The 22,752-nt window shown below is 35.8% G+C and overlaps 1 protein-coding gene across 1 annotated transcript in view; it reads left to right on the top strand.

Annotated features, from left to right (window-relative positions):
- Window positions 1-22,752, top strand: part of Nmd3 (60S ribosomal export protein NMD3) — a 140,627-nt gene that overhangs the window by 64,702 nt on the left and 53,173 nt on the right. The window contains exons 7-9 of the mRNA XM_090385310.1: window positions 9,801-9,897; window positions 14,168-14,285; window positions 17,999-18,150. Coding sequence (XP_090241436.1) covers window positions 9,801-9,897; window positions 14,168-14,285; window positions 17,999-18,150 — 367 coding nt within the window. The remainder of the gene's footprint in view (window positions 1-9,800; window positions 9,898-14,167; window positions 14,286-17,998; window positions 18,151-22,752) is intronic.

The following is a 22,752-nucleotide window of genomic DNA, read 5'->3' as shown; positions in this document are numbered from 1 at the left end:
AATCTATTATTATTAGCTATATGGCGCAAGGAAGCCTGAGGTTTATGCTGCACCAGCCAGAAAAAAAAAAAAAAATTGTGAATTACCCTGAGAGAGAGAACAAAAGTCAGAAATAGAAGGGAATTGCCAAGAAAATGATGATATCCAGCTCAGGACCCTGGGTGTGCCAAGCCCATACTCACCAGATGTGAGCCCCTGGACCAGCCCTTACTAGTTTTAAATGGTTCCACATTTTTTTTTTTTTTAGGTGAGTTTTCTTCAGCTCATCATGGCTAATCTTTCACTCTCTCTCTCTCTCTCTCTCTCTCTCTTTTTTTTTTTTTTTTTTTAATATAATATTTAACTTAACTGAATTCTGCATTGGATATTATCTTCAATAAAATTAGTTAGTCTCTTCATTTCAATCCTAGTATCCGGCCCAGCCCAAGTTGCTTGCAGTGGAACAGCTGTCTTTCCTACTGCTAAAATTAATTCTTTATTTTTTATAATTGTTCTTACAGTTGAACCTGCCAGTCCTAAATTATGGTACACATCTGCTTGCGTTGATCAGAATCAATTCGCTTCAAAACGTGTAATTTAATTTTCAAATTCAGTCTTTTTCTTACATTTATCGTCTTCGTACTGCGTCCAGACATTGTTTTTTCATTCTTATCCGCCATTATTAACTCTTCAAAAATGTAACTGCGTTGGTTGCATTAATTACGATACAATGTTAAATTAAACTGTCCGTTGTGCACAATGTCTAATTCTGTACTGAGTGATAACTAGACTTCAGATAAATGCATATAATGCAAATATTACAAGCAATATACTTGATCTTTTTTTAAAATGTTGATCTCGGAACTATGTAAGTAACAAGTCACTGTACTACAGTTAAATTAGTGTGCAAGAAAATTTCACTGAACGTGGCAAAATTTCTCAAGTCTGCATGGGAAACGTTTTAATGCTGTTTTGATATTCATTTTCAAGCTATCGACTCTATCAAATGAAACGATTTCATTAAATATGCCAAAAATGCAATCTGTAAAAGAGCGTTATAGTGATTTGTGACAGCGTTATACTCAGATACGGGTTATAATATAAGAACAGCGTTATAGCGGATCAGCATAAAGCAAACCATGTTTTAATGAGGGTCTGCTGTATTACGAATTGCCAGTACAATGCTAAATTTTTTCCACCACTCTCTCACTGTCCTTGTCTTGACCACCAGTGTCTGCAATTAACTGTTGAAATGTTTGCCTTAAATAGTATGCCTTGAACATATCTATTACTCCTCGATCCATAGGCAGCAAAATTGATGTTGTTTGGGAGGTAGGAATTCAATTTAAGTAGGAAAATCACTATTTGATTTCAAATTAAGAGGATGACCAGGAGTGTTATCTAATAACAGTAAAGCTCGAGATTCAACACTAATTTTAGAGCAATAATTCTTAACTGATGGACAAAAATAATTTTTGAATTAGTCTTCAAAAATTGCCTGCACCACCCAAGCTTTGCAGTTGCTCTTCCAAATAATGGGAAGAGAATTTTTATTGTTCTTATAGATGCACATGCAACATGGATTTTTGGAATGATAGATAACAAGTGGTTTCATTTTAAAATCTCCCGTCACATTGCTTCCTAAAAGAATTGTAACACGATCTTTAGCAGATTTAAAACCGGATGCAACTTTTTCTTCTTGTGAAATAAATGTTTACGATGGCATCCTCTTCCAAAAAAGACCAGTTTTATCAAAATTGATAATTAAATATGGTGGGTATTTTTTTCCAATTGATTCTTGAAATTCATTGACAAATTCATCAACACTTTCTATGTTGGCACTTGCCGATTCCCCCGTTATTCTTAAATTGTGCAAAAAATTTGCTCGCTTTCTGAATCAGTTGAACCATCCCTTTCTGGCTGTAAATGTTGGAATTGTTGAATTATCCCCGAGTTTGTTTTTAAGGTTGTCATACTGACTGAGGGCCTATTCATTATTATTTGCATTTTGATTGGTATAGAGATTTTTTATTTAAATCTTCAATCCACACAATGAATAATTTTTCCAACTCTCAAATGGTTTCGCTCTGAGAAAGGGTGATTTTCTTTGCCAAGAAGGGAGTAACATTTTCATTCACTTCTTTAGTTTTATCCTTATCTTTAAAGATTGTTGACTTGCTTAATTTAAATTCATGTGCAACGTCAACAATCTTAAATCTGGACTTGTTTTTGTATGATTTTTAACTTTGTATCCAAATTGGTAACAGCACGCCTCTTTATGTGCTGGTGTATCCTCAATGTTGTAACTTTCCTTCATCGGTCTTATTGACATGTTTAATAAGGGTGCAAATTAAACCTTTAATAAATTATTTACATGTGGATTCAATATCATCGGAAGTCGATTGAACCGAAGTTTAAGTACTTATGTTTTTAAAGTTCATCTTCAAATCAGCAATGAATTTTGAACTCGCAGAAATGAGATAATGTGCTGCGAAATTGTGCAGCAATGTAAAGATCAGGGGTCAGCAAACTGCTGTTTACGTAACAAACCCGGCCTACCAGTCCATTTCTGTATGGCCCATTTATCCTAGTGTTTGGGCACAATTGTCGGTTTCTAGTAGTAGTAGTAGTGGCATGTGATGCAAGAAAGCAAGTGTATGAGCTTATGCAGCATCAGTCAAAAAAAAAAAAAAAAAAAATCACACCATTCCCTCCAAATGCCTGTCCAGTTCCTCCTTACATTTATTCAGCCTATCAACTTCCACAATGACAGATGGAAGTTTGTTCCAGCAATTAACCACCCGCTGGCTAAAGGCAAATTTCTGCACATCTATTCTACATCTGTCTTTTCTTAATTTGAATTTATGCCCCTTAGGTTCGTAATCTGAACAAGTGGAAGGATCCCATCAGAATTCAGTGTGCTCAACCCATTCAAGGCCTTATACACCTCAATCAGATCACCGCGCAGGTGCCTAGTCTCCAGCCACTGCAATTTGCAGAACTTAAGCCTCTCTTGGTAAGAGGATCCCTTCATTCCCCTCACCAATCTTGTTGCCCTTCTCTGTACACGCTCAAGTAAATCTACATCCTTCCTAAAATGAGGCCTCCAGACCTGTATGCAGTATTCAGGGGGATAATCACCTCCTTTTCCCTGCTAGCAAAATTCCTATATATCATTGACAAAACCCCATGACCTGCCCTGGCAGCCTGTCTGCATTGCTCAGAAAACTTCATATCTGACTGCACAATTACTCCCAGGTGTTTTTCATTTTCTACCACCTTAAGTGTAGTACCACACAGTTGGTACGTTTCTCTGGGGTTGCTTCTACCCATATGCAGTACTTTGCATTTGTCAAGGTTAGACTTCAGTTGCAACTTCTTAGCCCATCTGTCCAAATTATCTAGATCCTGTTGCAGTAGCACACTGCCATTACTGTCATTAACAACCCTGCCAAACTTTGTATCATCTGCAAACTTCGACATTAAGCCTGATATACCTTCATCAATATCATTGATAAATATACAAAACAACAGTGGACCTAACACCGAACCCTGTGGGACTCCACTAATAACATTAGTCCAAGAAGAGCAGCACCCATTGATTACCACCCTCTGTCTTCTCCCACTTAACCATCCTTTTATCCATTGTGCTGCTCCTTCGCACGGTGAAGGAGCAGCACAAACTTATTTCTTTTCTTTTTGCACTCCTTCATGCAGTGGTAATTTAATAGTGTTTTGAGTGCCATGTGTTTCATCGTACTGCAAACATGTATATATATATATATATATATATATATATATATACAACAATATTCGCTGATTTAAACTCATGATACGTTCACAGTACAATGAAACATGTGGCACTCAAGGCATTATAAATTACCACTGCGTGAAGGAGTAGTGAGCAGCAGCAGCACAAAGCAATGATTGCCCAACGTATGGCCTCAACACTTGGGGTAAACAGGCAGTACAAAAATGGAATGGTGGGTCGGGTTTGTTTTGCGAACAGTAGTTTGCCGAACCCTGGTATAAACGGTGGCAGGAAAAAACTGGCAGGAGTTACCTGTATACTAAAAGAAAAATCACTACAGGTGGAAGAAAAATCGGTATAATTGTTAGTGATTAAAAAAAAAAGAAAACCCTTCCCATTCACTCATCCATTCATTCCAAATGTTTGTCTAGTTCTGCCTTGAATTTATTTAAACTATCAACAACAGAGGAAGTTTGTTCCAAGAATCAACTACCTGATGGCTAAAGGCAAATGTCCGCACATCTACTCTACAACTGTCTTTCCTCAGTTTGAATCTATGCCCCCTCAGGTTTGTAATTTGAGCAAGAGGAAGAATCCCCTCAGCATTAAGCCTTTCTTCATAAGAGCACCCCTTTGTTCCCTTCACCAGTCTTGTTGCTCTTCTCTGTACTCATTCTAGCAACTCTACAACCTTCCTAAAATGAGGCTTCCAGACCTGCATACAGTACTCAAGGTGTGGGCTGACCATTGCCTTATACAAGGGGAACAATCAACTCCTTATCCCTGTTAGCAAAATTCCTGTATATCATTGAGATGACACCATGAGCTACTCTTGCCGCTTGTCTGCACTGCTCAGAAAACTTCATATCTGACTGCACAATTACCCCCAGACCCTTTTCATTCTCTACTACCATGAGTATAGTACCACACAGTTGGTATGTTACTCTGGGGTCACTGCTACCCATATGCAGTACTTTGCATTTGTTAATGTTAAACTTCAGTTGTCACTTCTCAGACCAGCTACCCAACTATTCCAGATCCTGTTGCAGCAGTATACTATCTTTACTGTTATTAATAACTATGCCAACCTTTGTATCATCTGCAAACTTTAACATTAAGCTTGATATACCTTCATCAATATCGTTGATAAATATACAAAACAACAATGAGCCCAACACCAAACCCTGAGGGACACCACTAATAACATTCGTACATGTAGAGCAGTACCCGTTAACCACCACTCTCTCTCTCTCTCTCTTCTCCCACTCACCCATCCTTTTATCCGTTGAAGCAACTTGCCCTTAATGCCATACTGCTCCAATTTGTACAGTAGTCTTACATGTGTAACAGTATCAAAAGCTTTCCTGAAATCTAAGTATATGATATCAAAATAATTTTTTGCATCCAGCTCCTTTGTGACCACATCATAGTATCCAATCAAGTTGGTCAGACAGACTTCCCCTTGACAAACCCATGCTGTTTCTGTACTATTACTCCAGTCTTGTCTAGGTGATCATGTATCACCTCTTTAACCGGTGACTCCATTATTTTCCCTAGAACAGAAGTTAAACTAACAGGTCTATGATTATTTGTTTTACCCCATTGATCTCCCTTTGTGAATTGGAGATACACTTGCACCTCTCCAGTTTGTGGGGACTTCCCCCAAGTCCAAGGATACTCTCATAATTATGGCTAAGGGTTTGATTGCTTCCTTTAATATAACTGGATAGATCCCATCCATCCCAGGTGCCTTTCTTATGTTTAACTTCAACAATTTCTCCTCCACTTTGCTCTCAGTTATAACAAAATCATTTAACTCCCTGTTAGAGTTTGATAAATACCTGGCCCTCTCCTCCTTGAATAACTGCTCATGTGTGAATGTAGATGCAAAATACTCATTTAGTTCGACAGCTATCTGGGAATGATCATCGACAGTCAAACCATTGATATCAATTGGACCAATGTGATTCATCCCCTTCCTTTTAGAGTTTAGATAAGTAAAGAAGTCTTTGCTGTTTTTCTTTGCATCCTTTGCCAAAGATTTTTCATAATCTGCCTTCGCTTGCCTAACCTCCTTTGTGACTTGATTACAGACTGGCTTGTATCTACCATAGGCTCTGTGTCACCTGACAATTTATGTGCATCCAATGCATTTTTCTTCTCTGCAACGAGTCTTATTAGTTCATCTGACATCCATTTGGGCCTGAACCTAGAGCAGTATTTCTTAGTTTGAACAAAAAGCCTTGTAGCTTCCAAAATTTCTTCCTTGAATACTTCCTATTTAGAATTTGCTGTTGGTAACATCATCAGTTGGTCCCACTGTTTATAGAACCAAAAAAATCTCTGGGACCACTGTAGTTGCCTTTATGAAAGCAAAAACCCTTCCCTTTACACCTGATGGTAGTTACATCTTTAAGTAAATCCCACATCAGTACACTGTGATCACTGCCACCTAGTGGTCCTTTATCTGCAGATTCTTAATGCATGAAGAATCACTACTGATAATCAGATCAAGAGTATTACTCCCTCTTGTTGCCTCCCGAACATGCTGATGTAGAAATCAATCATCCAATAAATCCACAAAAGCCTTGCTAGTGTGCGAGTGACCAAACCACAAGTTCCAGTCTGTATCTGGAAAGTTAAAATCCTCCATTATAAGATACTCTGATTTACTGGCCCACTCTCTTTCTCTGTATAATTGTTCATTGTACTCATCAGAGTCATTAGGCCTATAATCAACTCCTCTCATTTTTGCTTTCCCAGTGCTTATGTCACACCAAATTGACTCAACATTGCACTATCTATCTATGGCATCTGGATGTGCTTCCTTAGATTTTGTGTTTCTTAACTATTAGCATAACTCCTCCTCCCTTCGGTGCCTCCGTAGCCAGGTGGGAAGGAGCAGCAGTGCGTAGCACACACTTCTTGATTAGACCGGGGTTTGAGCCCGTCACCACCAAATACAGAGGATGCGGAAAGGTCAGGGAATGACCACCGCATATTTCCGGAGCAATATGGCCTTAGTTGCTAATACTCCTAAAAACCAAATAACAACATCCTCCTCCCTTCCTATCCTGTCTGTCCTTTCTGTACACATTGTACTCTCCAAATTCCAATTCTGCATCCCTTATGCCTGAGTGATGCCAAGTCTGTGATATACCGACAGTATCCACCTTGGATGCCATAACCAGCATTTCAGTTTCATAAATTTTTTTTACTATGCTCCTAGAATTGATGTACATGCAAGTATACATGCATCTGTTCTTACTCACTCTAACACAGCCCATGTATTTACTTGTTTCATGACCCCCAGCAGTTCCTGAAATCCCAAACAGCTCTCATGTTGTTCGCAGTTACTTCAAGCCATGATTCACATGTTTTCAATGGCATTTTGGATATTGTAACATTTCCAAAATTCACATAAAGATGTGACATTTTCTCCCATTGTTACATTAATGGCTTGTCCAAAGGTACGTCTCAAATAAAAGCCTTAAATGTGGCAATGACACCCGGATTCATTGGTTGTAACAAAGAAGTTGTATTCGGTGGCAGAAAACTAACATAGGCATATCTGTTCTGGTCCATGCGATTAGTAGGATGACCTGGCACATTGTCTAATAGTAGCAGAATTTTAACGTCCATATTATTGTCTTTACAATAGCAGTTTAACTGCAGGACAAAAATAATTTACAAACCAATCTTCAAATAGCTGTTTCGTTACCCAGGCTTTCCTATTTGACTGCCATATAACAGGAAGAGTATTTTTTGAAAAAGTTTTTAGAGCGTTTGGATTTTCTGATTTATATACCAGCATAGGCTTTAATTTAAAGTCACCAGATGCGTTTCCACCTAGTAAAAGGGTTCATCAATCTTTGCTGGCTTTATATCCTGGTTGGGTTGATTCTTTTTCTGCCAAATAAGTGCGTGATGACATCTTCTTCCAAAATAATCCCGTTTCGTCCACGTTGAAAATTTGTTCATCCTTGTAACCATTATCTTCAATCAGCTTTTTAGATCATCATGAAATCTTGCAGCTGCTTCATTGTCAGCTGGCACTCTCACCATTAAGTTGAACATTGTGGAGTCCCATATGTTTTTTAAACCTGTAAAACTAACCATGGCTTGCACAAAAACTTTCCTCTTCCTTGCCATTTTCTTTTGTTAGTAGTGAATCGAGACTGCTTGCTTTAACTTGAATCGTCATCTGACTTAACGGAATTCTTTTCTGGTTACAGTCTTCGATCCATAACATTAACAGACGTTCCATATTATCCATTTCAGAGCTATGATTTTTAACAATCATTTTTGACATATAAGATGCTGTTGCCATTTCATGTTCTTTTATTTTATCTTTATTCTTTAGAAGTGTTCGTACCGATGATTCGTTCATATTCTTGTCCCATGCTATCTTAGCATACGATGCACCATTTTTCATATTGTTTTATAATTTCTAGTTTATCATCTAGTGTCAACCATTTACGTTTAGAAGAAACACTCAGCACCATTACATTTCTTCTTTCCACTCATATTTGCATATAAAGGTGTAACGTTTTTAAAAAATCTTTAATAAAAATACACAGCGAAAAATATTTGTACAGTTTACGCACAGTCAACGATCTCACCGCTCGAAATCTAGAGTGTTTACTAATGTATGAATGCTAGCAGAGTCCGTATATAATAGGAGTTGCGACAACAGTCAGCATGGCCTTAAATCCATAATGTATTGGCCTACATGCTGGCATTATAATACATACATATCAAATGTATTAGTGCATAACGCAGTTAATTTTTTTTTCGATTTGTAAACCGCGCTGTTCGAAACCGCACTATGCGAGGTATTCCTGTACTTTAGTCTCTTAAATAACAGACTGATTTTTGGTTGTTTTATTTGCTTTTCTTTCTCTTTGTAATAGAAAATTGCATTCAAAGTGATCAAATCATCCATAACCAGCATCAAAAGCTTCATCAGTACTTTCACCAAATTCTTTCTTTATGTACATATGTAAACTTCATTAGAAAATATATCTTGATTTCATTAATAATAATAAGTATATTAAAACATATGAAGGTATTTTTAGCTTTTTTTTTTTTTTATTCTTGAAATTATTAAATAATTGAAAGTAACATTAAAGTTGCAATGAAATCTAAGAAATTTTGAGAAATCCTCAATAAGTTTACAAAGCAAACTCATTTTAATCATAGTATGACCTGATGGAGCTATTACAGACTGTGGTGTGCATGTGATAAACACATTGCGACAGACAGTGAGGAATTCTTATATAGTAGCACAAAATAATAAAATGCAGTCAAAAACTTGGAAACCACTGCTTTGAGAATATAAGGAACTGTGGAGCATTGGTCAGAATTGATCCTGAAACTTTCCCACAGACTAACAGAACATAAACTGAAAATTTGGTGTCATTCTGACTTTTCATTATTGAGTAATGCTCAAACATCAGAAACATTCTCTCATTTACATAGAGAATTCAAAATTTTATGAAATATGAAAATTGCCATTCTGTTGGCCCAATTTTAATTAAATTTAGGCTAACTTGACAGTGTAAAATATAACAAACCTTATTATTGTGGATTATTGCGTGACACAGAGAGAAATGGAGACAGAATAAATAATGACACGTTTAATATTAATTAGAAAACACACACAAATTAAATACATACAAAAGCTTTCGGTTAGTTTGTTAACCTTCATCAGCTAACCAAAAGCTTTTGTATGTATTTAATATATGTGTGTTTTCCAATTAGTATTAAACTTGTCATTATTTATTCTGTCTCCATTTCGCTCTGTGTCACGCACAATAATAATAATCCACAATAATAATAATGAATCCAGAGCACACAGGCCTCTTTAACCATAACAAAAACCTGTTCACTGTGGGTCCAGTTTTTATGTGAGAGCTAACGGACAGTCATGATAGCATTTGTGAATGTACCTAACAAGTTCAGTATTTTTTAGGCCTGTTTTATGTATGCATGCCATCCAGCAATTAACAATGCTGGATAGCATTTTGATATATATTTTTTGAAGAGTTTACTTTTACAATTTTTTCAGATGTTTGACGTCACAGCAGCTGATCTCACATGATGTTCACAGTAATGTGTACAACTACAAATATACTTTTTCTGTAGAAATTGCACCAGTATGTAAGGTAAATATAAATTTTTTTTTTTAAGTAGTTTTGTGTATATAAAGAAATTAATGTATACAAATATAAGTGTGTTGTTTTGAAAGAACCAGTGAAAAGAACTATTAACTTATTTTAATTAAGCTTAAGGCATACTTATTACCTTTATCCTGATAGAACTAGTTTGATATAACTTAAATAGAAAAGGTTTAATGTTATTGAATGTATTGAATAGGGACTCTGTGTATTATCAGACACTCAGTCTAAAACACTGATGGATCCAATATCTTTCTATCTCAGAAGATTTAGGAGAGGTCTGGTTGACCTGCCCCCCTAAAATCCACTCGTGCACACCTTCTCGATGGTAAGCCCTGTTATGTCACTTAGGTGACAACAAACGTGTAGAGTGGTTCTCTTCAAGATGCCTGGTCAGCTTGAAGAGGAAAAGACCAAACCCTCCAGCACATGACAGCACAACGAAACAAATGGCCCTCAGTCCCCAGCGGCTTTCACTCCCCTTCTTATGGCAGCGAGAGGATCAGAGTGGAAGCAGAAGGTGCTAAGAATCTCTGGGTATGACCAGGCTGCCATGCACGGAAACTGAACTTGGCCTGTTACAACGTAAGATCGCTCATCGGCGAAGACAGGATATAGAGCTGGAAAAGAAATTAGAAAATGTGAATTGGAATATCATCGGTTTGGCTGAAAAAAAAAGAAGAAATGAATCACTTATAAGTTTATCAGGTGGAAATCTGCTGTAGATCAATGGAAACAGTGAAATGAGTGATGGTGGAGTTGGCTTTCTGGTCCATAAAGATATAAAAAACATCATTTTGGAATTCAAAAGTATATCGCCAAGGGTGTCAAGACTACTACTCGGGATTTCTAAAAGGTACAAGCTAAAGGTTATAATGATTTATGCACCAACATCGAGCCATGATGATGAAGAGGTTGAAGAAATGTACACTGAAATTGAGTCTTCTAGATGAGCAGAAAACCTACTACACTATCATTATGGTGGACTTCAGTGCTAAGGTTGGAAGGAGACAAAACAGCACAGAAAGGGGAACTATAGGAAATTTTGAGATTGGTGAAAGGCGTGGAATTTTCAGAATCTCGAGGATTGTCAGTAATGACCACATTTTTAAAGAAAATGGTGAACAGAAAGTGACATGGAAGAGCCCAAATGGATAACTAATGAAATTGACTTCATTCTCACTAACAGAAGATATATCGTGAATGATGTTACCGTCCTCAACAAGGTAAATGTTGGAAGTGATCACAGAATGATAAGATGCACACTTGATATAGATGTAAGAAAAGAAAGGAAAAAACTGACTCAAGTAAATAATACGAAGGTCTTTGAGATAACAGAAGAGGAGAAAAAGCAGTATGTACTGGAACTTAAGAAGAACAAGTTTAAGCTTCTGCAGGCGGCTGAGGACCAAGAAAACGATGAGGAATATTACAACTTTCTGGAGGTGATAAAGCCCAAGAAACCTATAGGTAAAAAGAAATCCAAAGAAGAAAAATTAGTCAAGAAACACAAAAATTGATTTGAATTGTGTTAAATTGATTATTTAATTATTTATATTTTATTCTAATGTACCGGTAAGTTGTCGATTTTTTTCGTTTTTTCCGTTTTAATTTCTGGAGGGTATCATACGGAAGTGTTCTATGCACTATATTGAGGTAAACTCCTCTTATTATTTTACTAATGTAAAAGATAATGAAAATAATTATGGAATTAAATGTTTATTGCATAAAACAACGGTTCTTAAACTGTGCTCCACAGAATATTTTAAATTTTCGAGGGAAACGCAGCGATACTTGACATCTGTCGGACACCGCTCGAACTACTAGCTCGAGGTAGTTCACAGTTTCAGCATTTCTTATTAAGTTGTTTGGACCTAACTACTAAACGAAACTGTTAAGTATTTCTTTTGGTCTGGGTGCGCCTTGAAAAAATTACGACATTAAAGGCGCCGTGAACCGAGAAACTTTGGGAACCTCTGACATAAAATACACAATGAAGAAATTACTGTTGCGAAAATATTTGAACAGTGTTGACTTTCTCTTTTCATCAATCAATCTCCACTAGCCGACAACAATCTTCTCTGGGCCCTGGCGAAATAAATATCGCATAGAACATCAAACCTTTTGTTTGAGGTTCTATGCAATACGAAAGATTTCATCTAATTCTTTTACCATTATCTCCTTCGTGGTAACATTTTCATCTGGCTCATTTAAAAATTTGAATTTTTAAACGCAAGTTTGCATTGACTTTATTAGCAGGAGACAAACACGTCTTCTTCCGATGGTTGATGGAACACACTGAGGCGGGCAGCAGGCAAACGTTTGTTTATTGACTGTGCTACTCGTGGTAAGCTTAATGCGCGATTCAAATCTTTTTCAACTATCACATAAAAAAAAAAGATTGCGTTAACTGGAAATTTGCATCGTGTAAAGTGAAAAGTGGTATCATTTTTCAAATATCGTTAACTGAATATCGCATTAATCGAACTCGCGTTATGCGAGGCCTAGCTGTATTACACTAGATAATGAGAGTCATCCTCTGCCTACTATTGCCTGGTGACACAAGGAGAGGACATTCCTATGTGTGGTGTGGATGCCACACCTTGACCCTGTTTATGTTGGTTCACATCTGGGCAGTCACATCCAGAAGACAAAGTGAATTTTTCTTAATCTTGCCATGGAGTGTACCCCCAGGGTTACTAACAATTCAACCATCATGGAAGTGCAAGCACAGGGTTTGATTGTGCCATAATGACTGGAATTTGCCAAAATTTGATCCTTGACTCACAAGTGATACCTGAATATCAGTTCCACGAGCAGTTTAAACTTCTAGGTAGCAGGCCCGAGACTGCCATATCTGAAAATATGTGACAAGCCTTGGGAGACCATGTGAAAATTATGAATGACACTATATTGTAAATGTGACTAATGGGAGGTTCACTGTAGAAAAAATATTTCTAAAAGACGAAGCAAAAGAATTCAGTTTCACACATCCTTGTTAAGTTTTCTACATTTTTAAATGATTATGCATTCCTGAGCAGTTTGCAGCAGTATTTTACTCTAGTTTACAAAATTGACCAGACTGATTTTTTTTTTTTTTTTTTTTTTGCCAATTCTAAAAAAAAATAACATTGAGATGCCGTCTTGTTTTGCTGATACAGTTTGCCTCCGACTTACGTAAGAGATACGTTCCAGGCCGACTTGTGTAAGTCGAATTATGTAACTTGAGGATGACTAATAAAATATTGCTACTATATCCCTGATAAGCCAAAATTCCAAAAACCATGTAATATCTCAGAAGAATGAATAAAAATAGTTATAATCATAACAATTAAAAACTTTATCTGGTGACAGCAGTGAAGTAGTACTGCTTTCACCTATTCTCTTAGGCACCATGATAAAGGCCAAAATGAAATTTTCTGTTATTGTTATTATTGTTATTTGGTTTTTTTTTAGGAGCATTAGTAACTAAGGCCATATTGCTCCGTGAAATTTTCTGTAAAATACTTCACAGGGTTAAGTTACAAGAGATGTCACGGCTTACGACATGCGAACGAAGCAAGCACTACCCAGTGATAGTTTGACATGAAGTCGTTGAAAATGGTTGGACAACTTGACTTTCAGCTTCACCACAATAATCCGATGTTTAACAAATATTACATACAATGCAAACAAAACTTCTCTCTCAAACAAAATTGAACTGACTCTACAATCCAGAAAGAAAGGAAGGAAGGAAGGAAAGGATGTGGGCTAGAGTGTAATTCTCCAAAGAAATAGCCGATGGGACACAGCCCACATGGCTTGAACGTTGTGGGGCTTTCTCTGAAGTGCTTCAACATAGTTCATCTATCTCAAACACATGATGTCAAATATTTCTTCAGAATTCTTAAACCAGAAAATGAAATGTTAACTTCAGTTATTTACCTAGGTTCTAGTTACGCCGCAGGTTATTATCAAACATAGTTTGTATGGGAACAGAAATATAAACTTTTACTTATTTTTCCTTCATTTGACTTGACTCTTCAAAATTATACAGAAAATATCTTTATGATTTTGCCAAAAAAATTTATGTAAGTCCGAATTTACGTAACTCAGGCTTACATAAGTCGGGGACTAACTGTATAGTTAATTTTGTTATCCTGTTATCAGATTAGCATAACCTTTTTATACAAGTTACATACAGTCTACAAAATTTAAATTTAATAGTGACTTTTTAAAGTTTTATAAAAATTCATTCCTCACTTTCTCTGTATTCCAGCATGACGTGGTTTGTTTACCAATAGCTGTAGCTCATTCCTTAGGAAACATTGGCCAGATCTGTGTCTGTATTCGGGTTGCTAACAGTATTCATTTAATTGATCCTAACACACTTCAACGTAAGTAGTATTTTTGTTGCATTCCTTGAGTGAGAGAAATTTCACTGAAGCATGACATTAGAAAAGTAATATTTTTTTTTTTTTTAGTTTGTTTAATTTCAGTTATTTTTTTATTTCTATAGTTTGTGTGTGCATTTTAAGTGTTCAAGTTTGATTTATTTTGATTTAATTATTATAGAGGGACAAAGATGCTGAAGGATTTTATGTTAGTTTTCTTCTAAGTTGCCTTTATGAAAGCAAAAACTCTTCCCTTTACCCCTGATGGTAGTTACCTCTGAGTAAATCCCACTTCAGCACACTGTGATCACTGTCACCTAGTGATTCCTTTATCTGCAGATTCTTAATGCATGAAGGATCACTACTGATAATCAGATCAAGAGTTACTCCCTCTAGTTGCCACCCGAACATGCTGATGTAGAAAACAATCATCCAATAAATTCACAAAAACTAGTGTGTGAGTGACCAACTCACAAATTCCAGTCAGTATCTGGGAAATTAAAATCCCCCATTATAAGACTGTGTTTTACTATTTCCCTGTACAGTTTCTTATTATACTCATCAGAGTCATTAGGCCTATAACACACTCCTACTCTCAATTTTGGTCTCCCAATGCTTATGTCACACCAAATTGACTCGACACTGCACTGTCCAGCGATATCGACTGGCTTCACTTCCTAGGATTTTGTGTGTTTCTTAACTAATAGCATAACCCCTCCTCCTTACCTATCCTGTCTATCCTTCCTGTACATATTGTACTCCCCAAATTCCAGTTCTACATTCCTTATATCTGTGTGACACCACGTCTCTGATATCCCAACAATATCTGCCTTTGATAATCTGAGCAATACCTCAAATTCATCAAATTTATTTACCAAACTCCTAGCATTGGTGTACATGCAAGTATACATGTTCCTATTCTTAGCTATCCTAACACGACCCATGTGTTTACTTGTACTGCAATGACTCCCAGCAGTCTCTGAAATACCCTGCATCTTGTTTTCCAGGCTGCTGCTCATTCCAATAGAAGCAGTGCAAGAATCACTTTCACCTCTGCCAGTGGCTACTGTTAATCTATTAGTCCTTGTATCCCCCCCCAAGCTAGCAGTTTTCCGACCTAACACTGCCTCGATATCATCAGCAAATATTCTTGCACCCTTTCTATTTAAGTGTATCCCATCCCTGTAGAAGCAGTCTCTCCTGTTAGCCATACTACGGGCATTTGTATTAATTTTTCACTATGTAATTTCAGTAATATATTGGGTATCATGTGGAGGATTTGTATTTTACTGCCTCTGATGACTGCTTCATGTTTATTTATTTTCTTATTTAAATATTTTATTTTTGAATGTCATTACTTTAAAAAATATATATATATATATATATTTTTTTTTTATTTCTTTTTTTTTAAAGAAGTTTGATATTTTTTTATTTATAAGTTTAGTTCAAAGAAGTTTGATATTTAATTTGTATTTTGTATGTGAATATTTTTTATATATAAAAAAAGTGTATATTGTTTCTAGGGGATTGAAATCCCCCCAATAGTTGCCCACATTGTAATGGTAAGGATCTGATCACTTTAATTTATGTACACTTTATTCAATATATTAATACAAACTTATATATATATATGAGTAGATTGGAGTCTAAATGAAGGAATGCTGAACTCATCAGATCTATTAACAATAGAAAAATGGGTACCTGTAAAATAAAAGGTAAAATTAAATAAATATGCTAACTTCTTTGTTTCCCCGATACAGCTTGGCTGGCGTTTGCTCCCCTCAGCCCATTTCACTGGCTCCTGCTTGGCACTGCCATAAGTTGTCTGCCTTTGTCAATATCATCTTGTCTGCATTTTACTTTTGTTTTTAAATTCTACTTGGGTTGCTTGCCATTTTATTTCTTTTAATTTAATCTTATCTTAATTTTTAATCTTTACTTTTATTTTTATTTGTTACTTTAGATTTGATCTAGTTTTCATTTCTTTCCTTGTTCTGTCAGGTCGGATATGAAATATACATCAGCCTACTTTTCCATTGGTCATCAATGGTCCGCAAGGCTGTGGACCCTTGATGACGAAGTTAAAATCATTGGATCTTTAGCATTAAGTAATATATGTGTTTTTATTTAATTTTATTTTAATTTACCTTTTATTTTACAGGTACCTTTTTATTTTTTCCATTGTTAATACATCTGATGTAGTCAGCATTCCCCCATTTATACTCTAATCTACTTATCTGCATTCCATTATGGTTGGGTTTTCTGTTATTACAGGCAGTGCCCCATTGTCCCACAATTCATACCAATTTTTTAATTATAATTCTTTTTAAGCTGTTACTATTCACTACAACTACTTGTCATGAATATATTGGGTAAAATAACTGAAGACGACTGGGTGTGATCATAAAATCAAAACTCTGGTGCTGGTAACCCAGTATTATGCATGCGTAAGTGCTCATCGCACCGGAGAATGGCAGATTCCATAATGGAGTGTTCTACTTGTAATGTTGTGAAAAATTGAAAATACGTGAAACTGTTTTGTTGCTATAAAGAATGCAGTTGATTTGAAGTGATGCCAGTTTATTCAAATGAACCATATTATAGCAGTGCAAGGTGAAATAAATAACAGATAATTAAATAAATTCTCAAGCATGCAACTGTTGCTTCATAATCAAGGAAAGAGATATGTAAACTTTTAGCAAAGCATTGACTGTGTATTTGATTCAGGTCATTTTTTTTATGCTGGAAATTTTATTCTTTGCTGTAAGAACTGATGCAGTTTTAGAGCCTGCATTCCTTTTGAACTTGAGATGCATGTTGCTTGTTGGTAAAACAAATGTTTGCAGTTCCTAAGTAAAGAAAACAATAACTGTAAATAATTGTAAAGAAGCCATTGGGTTTTCTTTTGTGTCTTTATATAAAATGTTATTTTTTTAAATGGTCTCTCAAAAAAGTGTCTTATTTATTCAAGAATCTGAACAATGCGGAATTGAGCCATTGGGTTTTCTTTGTGTTCTCAGTTTGTCACTGTGGTTTGAGGTTAAACAGAAACTAGAACATGTACATTATATTAGACAGAGTAGAAAAATATTGAAAATTCCATCAAAGAGGACTAGGATAAATTTTGTAATCATAATTAATAATTATTTTATTAATAAATTTTACCATTATTTTTATAAATAATGGTAAAAATTGGTGATTGGTGAATGACCAATCGGTAATTGGTCTTTCTGTGATTAACAAACGTGGTTTATAGATGCCAAATGAACAAATGTGTCTTGGTTGGTGGGGCATCACAGTTTAAAGGGTTTGAAATATTCATTGTTCATGTAAGTAATATTATCCATGGCTGTTTTGAAAGGCAGAACCAACCAGTCACCATTGCAGACACAGGCGCCTCTGTAGCCAGGTGGGAAGAAGCAGCAGCAGTGCATAGCACACGCTTCTTGATTAGACCGGGGTTCGAGCCCGTCACCACCAAATACGGAGGATGCGGAAAGGTCAGGGAATGACCACCGCATATCCCAGAGCAATATGGCCTTAGTTGCTAATGCTCCTTAAAAAAAAAAAAAAAAAAACATTGCAGACAAGTTGGACTGTTTTTAAACTTACTTAGTTCTGGTTGCTAACACTTTATAACTTACTCTAAGAACAGCATATTTGTTTAGCATTGTTGCTGGTTGGTGCTTGATAGTATTAACTTTATAATCTTATAGTTGCAGAAATAAATAGCCAGCAGTATTGGAGAACTCCATTTTATCCTCTTGGGTCCCCAAAGCAGTTAACTGAATATACTGTCATGGATGTTGATCATGTAAAAGATTCAGAACGGCGATGGGTTGCTGGACATGGACAGATTTCAATGAAGGTATGTCAGTTATCACATGTTATACACAAGTGATACTTTTGATAATGTGAATTTTCTATTATGAATTAATTTTAAAAAAGTTGCTTTGAAAATGTGTCTAAGATATCTCATTTCCCTCTTCCTTATACGTTGAAGTGGGAAGACCTACTGTATACGTGTTGGGCAATTTCATATTTATTTTTTTACCATTCGCCAATAATATCAGTTCAAAAATGGTGTTTGCAGGCTGGCCACTATTTAGTACCCTGGACCGAACCTATTGGTAACTCTCTAGGATGCTTCCAGATCAGCTAGTGTATAATCTTGCTATCTCTATTCTGCCAGATAGTGACTGGAGGGAGTCCGAGTAGTGTGTATGCGGGGGACATTGTCGAGGCCACATTATGTCAAGGATCTGGGTATATTCTTACCATGTGTACACCACATCCAAAAATTTAATTACTTCATACAGCATGTCCCCACTTTTCTTACTATTGAATACACCATGAATTGTCAAACTAATAGAGCAAGCTTATCTGCTTAAAGATCTAACATTTCACAAATATGTGGTCTCAGTTCTAATCTCAACGATGTCCATTTCCACTTGCAGTCAGCCAAACCCCATGTACTTTTTCCGACAGAATCTCAGTTATTGATTGATTCAACCACTGCTTAACCCAGTTGCCCAAATTATTCGCTGTATCATTCCTTTCGCCCCAAAAGTGGTACTATAGTCCATTCCGATATTCTCTGTAGGAGACTTAATAATGTGGAATCAATTTTCGATCTTCTCTGGCTTAAAATCTCTCTACCTTATTCTGTAAAATTCATCTGTTGTCTCTACTGTTCTCCCAACTCCACTAATCACTTAGAGCTGAGGTTTTTGCAATTACTAATGACCTCGCGCGGATTGTTCATTTACCTACCAGAATACCAGACAATCCTAACCACACAGACAATGCGGTTGATATTTTTCTCACAAACAACCCTTCTAAGTACACAGTCGAAGCGAGTGGTCCTTTAGGCACCTCAAATCTTCTCTTCTGCAATGGAGCCTCTATTTCATAGCTATTCCCAACCTTGTGTTGTTTGCATTATAAGTATGCAAAATGGGATGACCTGAGAGATTTCTTTTCCTTAGTCTGATTACTGTTACAAAACTTTCTGATGACAACGTTTGCTCAGATCGTGTCAGTGAAATTATTCTTGTAGGAATGGAATCCTTTCTTCTACATTCCACCTTAAAATCTCATCAATTTACATTAAATGTGCTAAGGCTGTTCAAGAGAAGAATGTTGCATATCGTAATTGGCTTGTTTCCAATTCTTCAGTTTCATTTTCTGCCTACACCAAAACTTGCAACGATTGTAAAGCAGTTATCAATCAGTCCAGATTAAATTTTGAACAGGCTAAGAGTAGAAAACATGCTTCTTGCCCTAATGATAGCCAAACATTCTGGTCTCTTGCCAAAGTTATTGGCCGCAACTTTTGCTCATCTCTGCTCCCACTGTCAAAACCAGATGGTTCTATTGTCACTTCAGCCAAGGATAAAGCTGGCCTGCTATCATCCCATTTTTCTTCTAACTCTTGTATTAATGATCTTGCTAAAACATCTCCCACCGTTCCCAACATGCTCCATTCAGTACCTCCTGTGGTCTTCTGTCAAAAGAATGTCAGATGGATTTTGATGAATCTTGATGCTAAGAAAGTTCCAGGTCCTGATGATATTTCTCCACTTGTTCTCAAAACCTTTGCTCCTGAACTTACTCCTGTTCTTTGCTGCCTTTTTGGACTTTCTTATTCCAAAGGTGTTTTTCCTTCTGCTTGGAAATTTTCTCATATCCGGCCAGTTCCTAAAATACTATAGGTTCTTATACCTCGTGTTTTTATGGTCTTCATAAAAAAAATATATATATATATATATATCATTTACTTAAATAAAGGATACATTATGAGCATGTGCAGTACTGTGTTGCCCAAATAATTACGATGCATTGCATCATAGAAATTATTTCAGCAGGTCTGGTAAATAAAATGGCTTGCATCTTGAACACCATATATTTCCTTTTGCATTTTAAGCACCTTTACAGGAGTGCCATAATGTCCCAATGATTGATTGTGTTTATTCTTCTTCACTGTTGCCAATGGCTTGAAACTTATATGTATGTACTCCACATAGCTTTTATGTAAAAAGTGTAATCTTATTAATCTGCATGATTGGTACTACCTTTATCTAATTTTTTCGGTGATCTTTGAAAACCTTATGACCCACTGTTTAACAGCATAATTACTTTCTTTTATTAAATGGTCCATAAAATTACAAAAAGAAGTGGCAATAAGTATCCTACTTCACACCAAACTTAACTACTCCTGTTTTAACATTTTCCTCAATCCTCACTTCAGATTGCCTTTTTTATACAAACTTTTTTATTTCCCTTATAAAATTATTTTGATGCTATATTTTTCTAAAATTTTAAACAGCAGATTTCTAGGTATTTTGATATATGCTTTTCAGAAAAGTTTGAATACTTCTAAAATAGCACTATCCTAAATATAGATTTTGTCTGTCCTATTCCTTTCTTCTTATATTTCTAGAGGATATCTGTATTCCTCTTCTCTTCTGTTCCTTTTCTTCATCCTCTCTCCCCTTTTCCCTTCTTCCTTTCTAAATTATTTTGAGGTTCTCCTTGTGACAACCGCGGTACTTGTCTCTTGATAGTAGAACCTGGCTGCCTCCTCGTGGCTTGGGACGGGAGTCGGGGGATAGAGGAGGCTTTGTTCTCCTGCCCCGACTGCTAAATGCCAGGTGCCGGCTTACAACATACAACAAAACACACATTAATATACACATAAAGATACAAACATTTCATTAGATCTCTCTTTTTTGAATGTTGGCCTTGGCACTTTGCCGTTTGTCGGTGGCTATAGGGGAAACCCTGGTTACCACCTTTACATACAAGAATACTTTGTCACATTCCTTATTGGTTGTAAACAACTTATAAGCTTCTTGAATATTATTAATTTGTGTCACTGGAAACTAGTCCATGCATCAGCATTAGTAACCAACACCCAAACAAAATTATGATTGGTGAAATTAGCATTTGACTCTAAAGTTAGAGATCTTTATACGTTGAAAAATACAGAAAATACAATGATAACAAAACAGAACAATGCAAAACAAGTCAGAATGAAACAAGTTAAAAAATAATAAGAGGACTCTAATAAGAATGAAAGCAAATAAACAACTAAAATAAAGTTAAGCAAGCAAAAATGCTAGTGTAATGCCACTTTTAAGTTTACTTTTAAAAATTTTATATACCTTCTTAATGTCTTTTCTGTAATAAAATATTATAATAATTCTACAAAACTGCATATTTTATATATATAAGACAGAGATAGATACAATCATTAAAAACTGATAGGTTGATATCAAGATCTTACACATTTTGTAAAGTAGCTCATATGGTGGGAAACATTGCTGGCCCTTGTTCAAGGTGGTATCTGCTAGATGAGAGTGAGTGGAATTCTAATTCAGTTTAATATATGAATTTAGTAGTTGAGAAAGTCTGGATTGTGGTGAATAAAGTTAAATTTGTACTGCAGATTAGCATTATGGAATCAGTATTATATGGCTGCTAATGCTAGAGTTTAGTTTAGAAATTTTAGGATACTGAGTAGCAGAGAATAGGCAAAGAAGATAGGGAATTATAGAACACTGACTAACATAGAATGGACAAATGCAGATGAATAAAATGGATAGTAGAAAATTCCTTTTTCCCTAATTACTCTAAACATGAAAGGATGCAGAAGTCAGAATTTGTGAATTCAGTGAATTTAGAGGAAGAAAGTAAGTGTGTAATACTCATAAGCTAGGAGCATAGTAGCTCATCCTTATAAGAAGTCTTGACTTAGGAAAATTTTAGTTATTTTTTTTTTAATCCCTACCAATAATAAAACCTTGTGGAAATTAATTACACTGGCCAACAAATTAAACTTGTGTTTTTTTTTCATAACAAAATATTGTTCACATTTTATTTTGCTATTATATTTTGTTTGCTACCTAGTAAATTAAAAATTAACATTTTTCGTTTACTAGGTTTTTATAAAATCATTGAACAAGCTGAAGTTTTATCAGCTTAAACTATTTTTAACTCTGATTTCTACTTATGTTGCCTTCCAGCTTTTCTCATAAATTTGTCCAGTAGTAATTGGCAAGCATATTTGAACTTCACTTACTTTATACCATTTTTCACTGGTGAAACTTTCCCCATGTACATTACTGATGTCATCCAAGTTTGGGGGGGGGAGAAACTAAGTTACAAATATAGAAAGTATTTTTAAGCCCAAAGTACAACCCAGTTCTTTGTACACTTCTAGGAGTTGGTCAGCAAGCTCCTCATAGTTTGCTGATCTTTGATTTCCTAACAAGTTTCAGGGTGCCTTGAAAGCATTCGATGCTGATTTTTCTCTTACATTAAGGATGTTTCCTTTTGTTAACAACATGGATTGTGGTCTAATGAAAATTTCCTCTTATTTTCATGTTACTGAGTCCATGAAATTTTTGCTTAGTGTATTGAAAATGTTTGGTATAGCATAGTTAGAGGGTTTAGTGTTAAACAGTGT

Source organism: Mastigoproctus giganteus, chromosome 11, assembly GCF_048544385.1.
Source record: "Mastigoproctus giganteus isolate SK-2022 chromosome 11, ASM4854438v1, whole genome shotgun sequence".
NCBI lineage: Eukaryota > Metazoa > Arthropoda > Arachnida > Uropygi > Thelyphonidae > Mastigoproctus > Mastigoproctus giganteus.
This window is presented reverse-complemented; position numbering and strand designations above follow the sequence as displayed.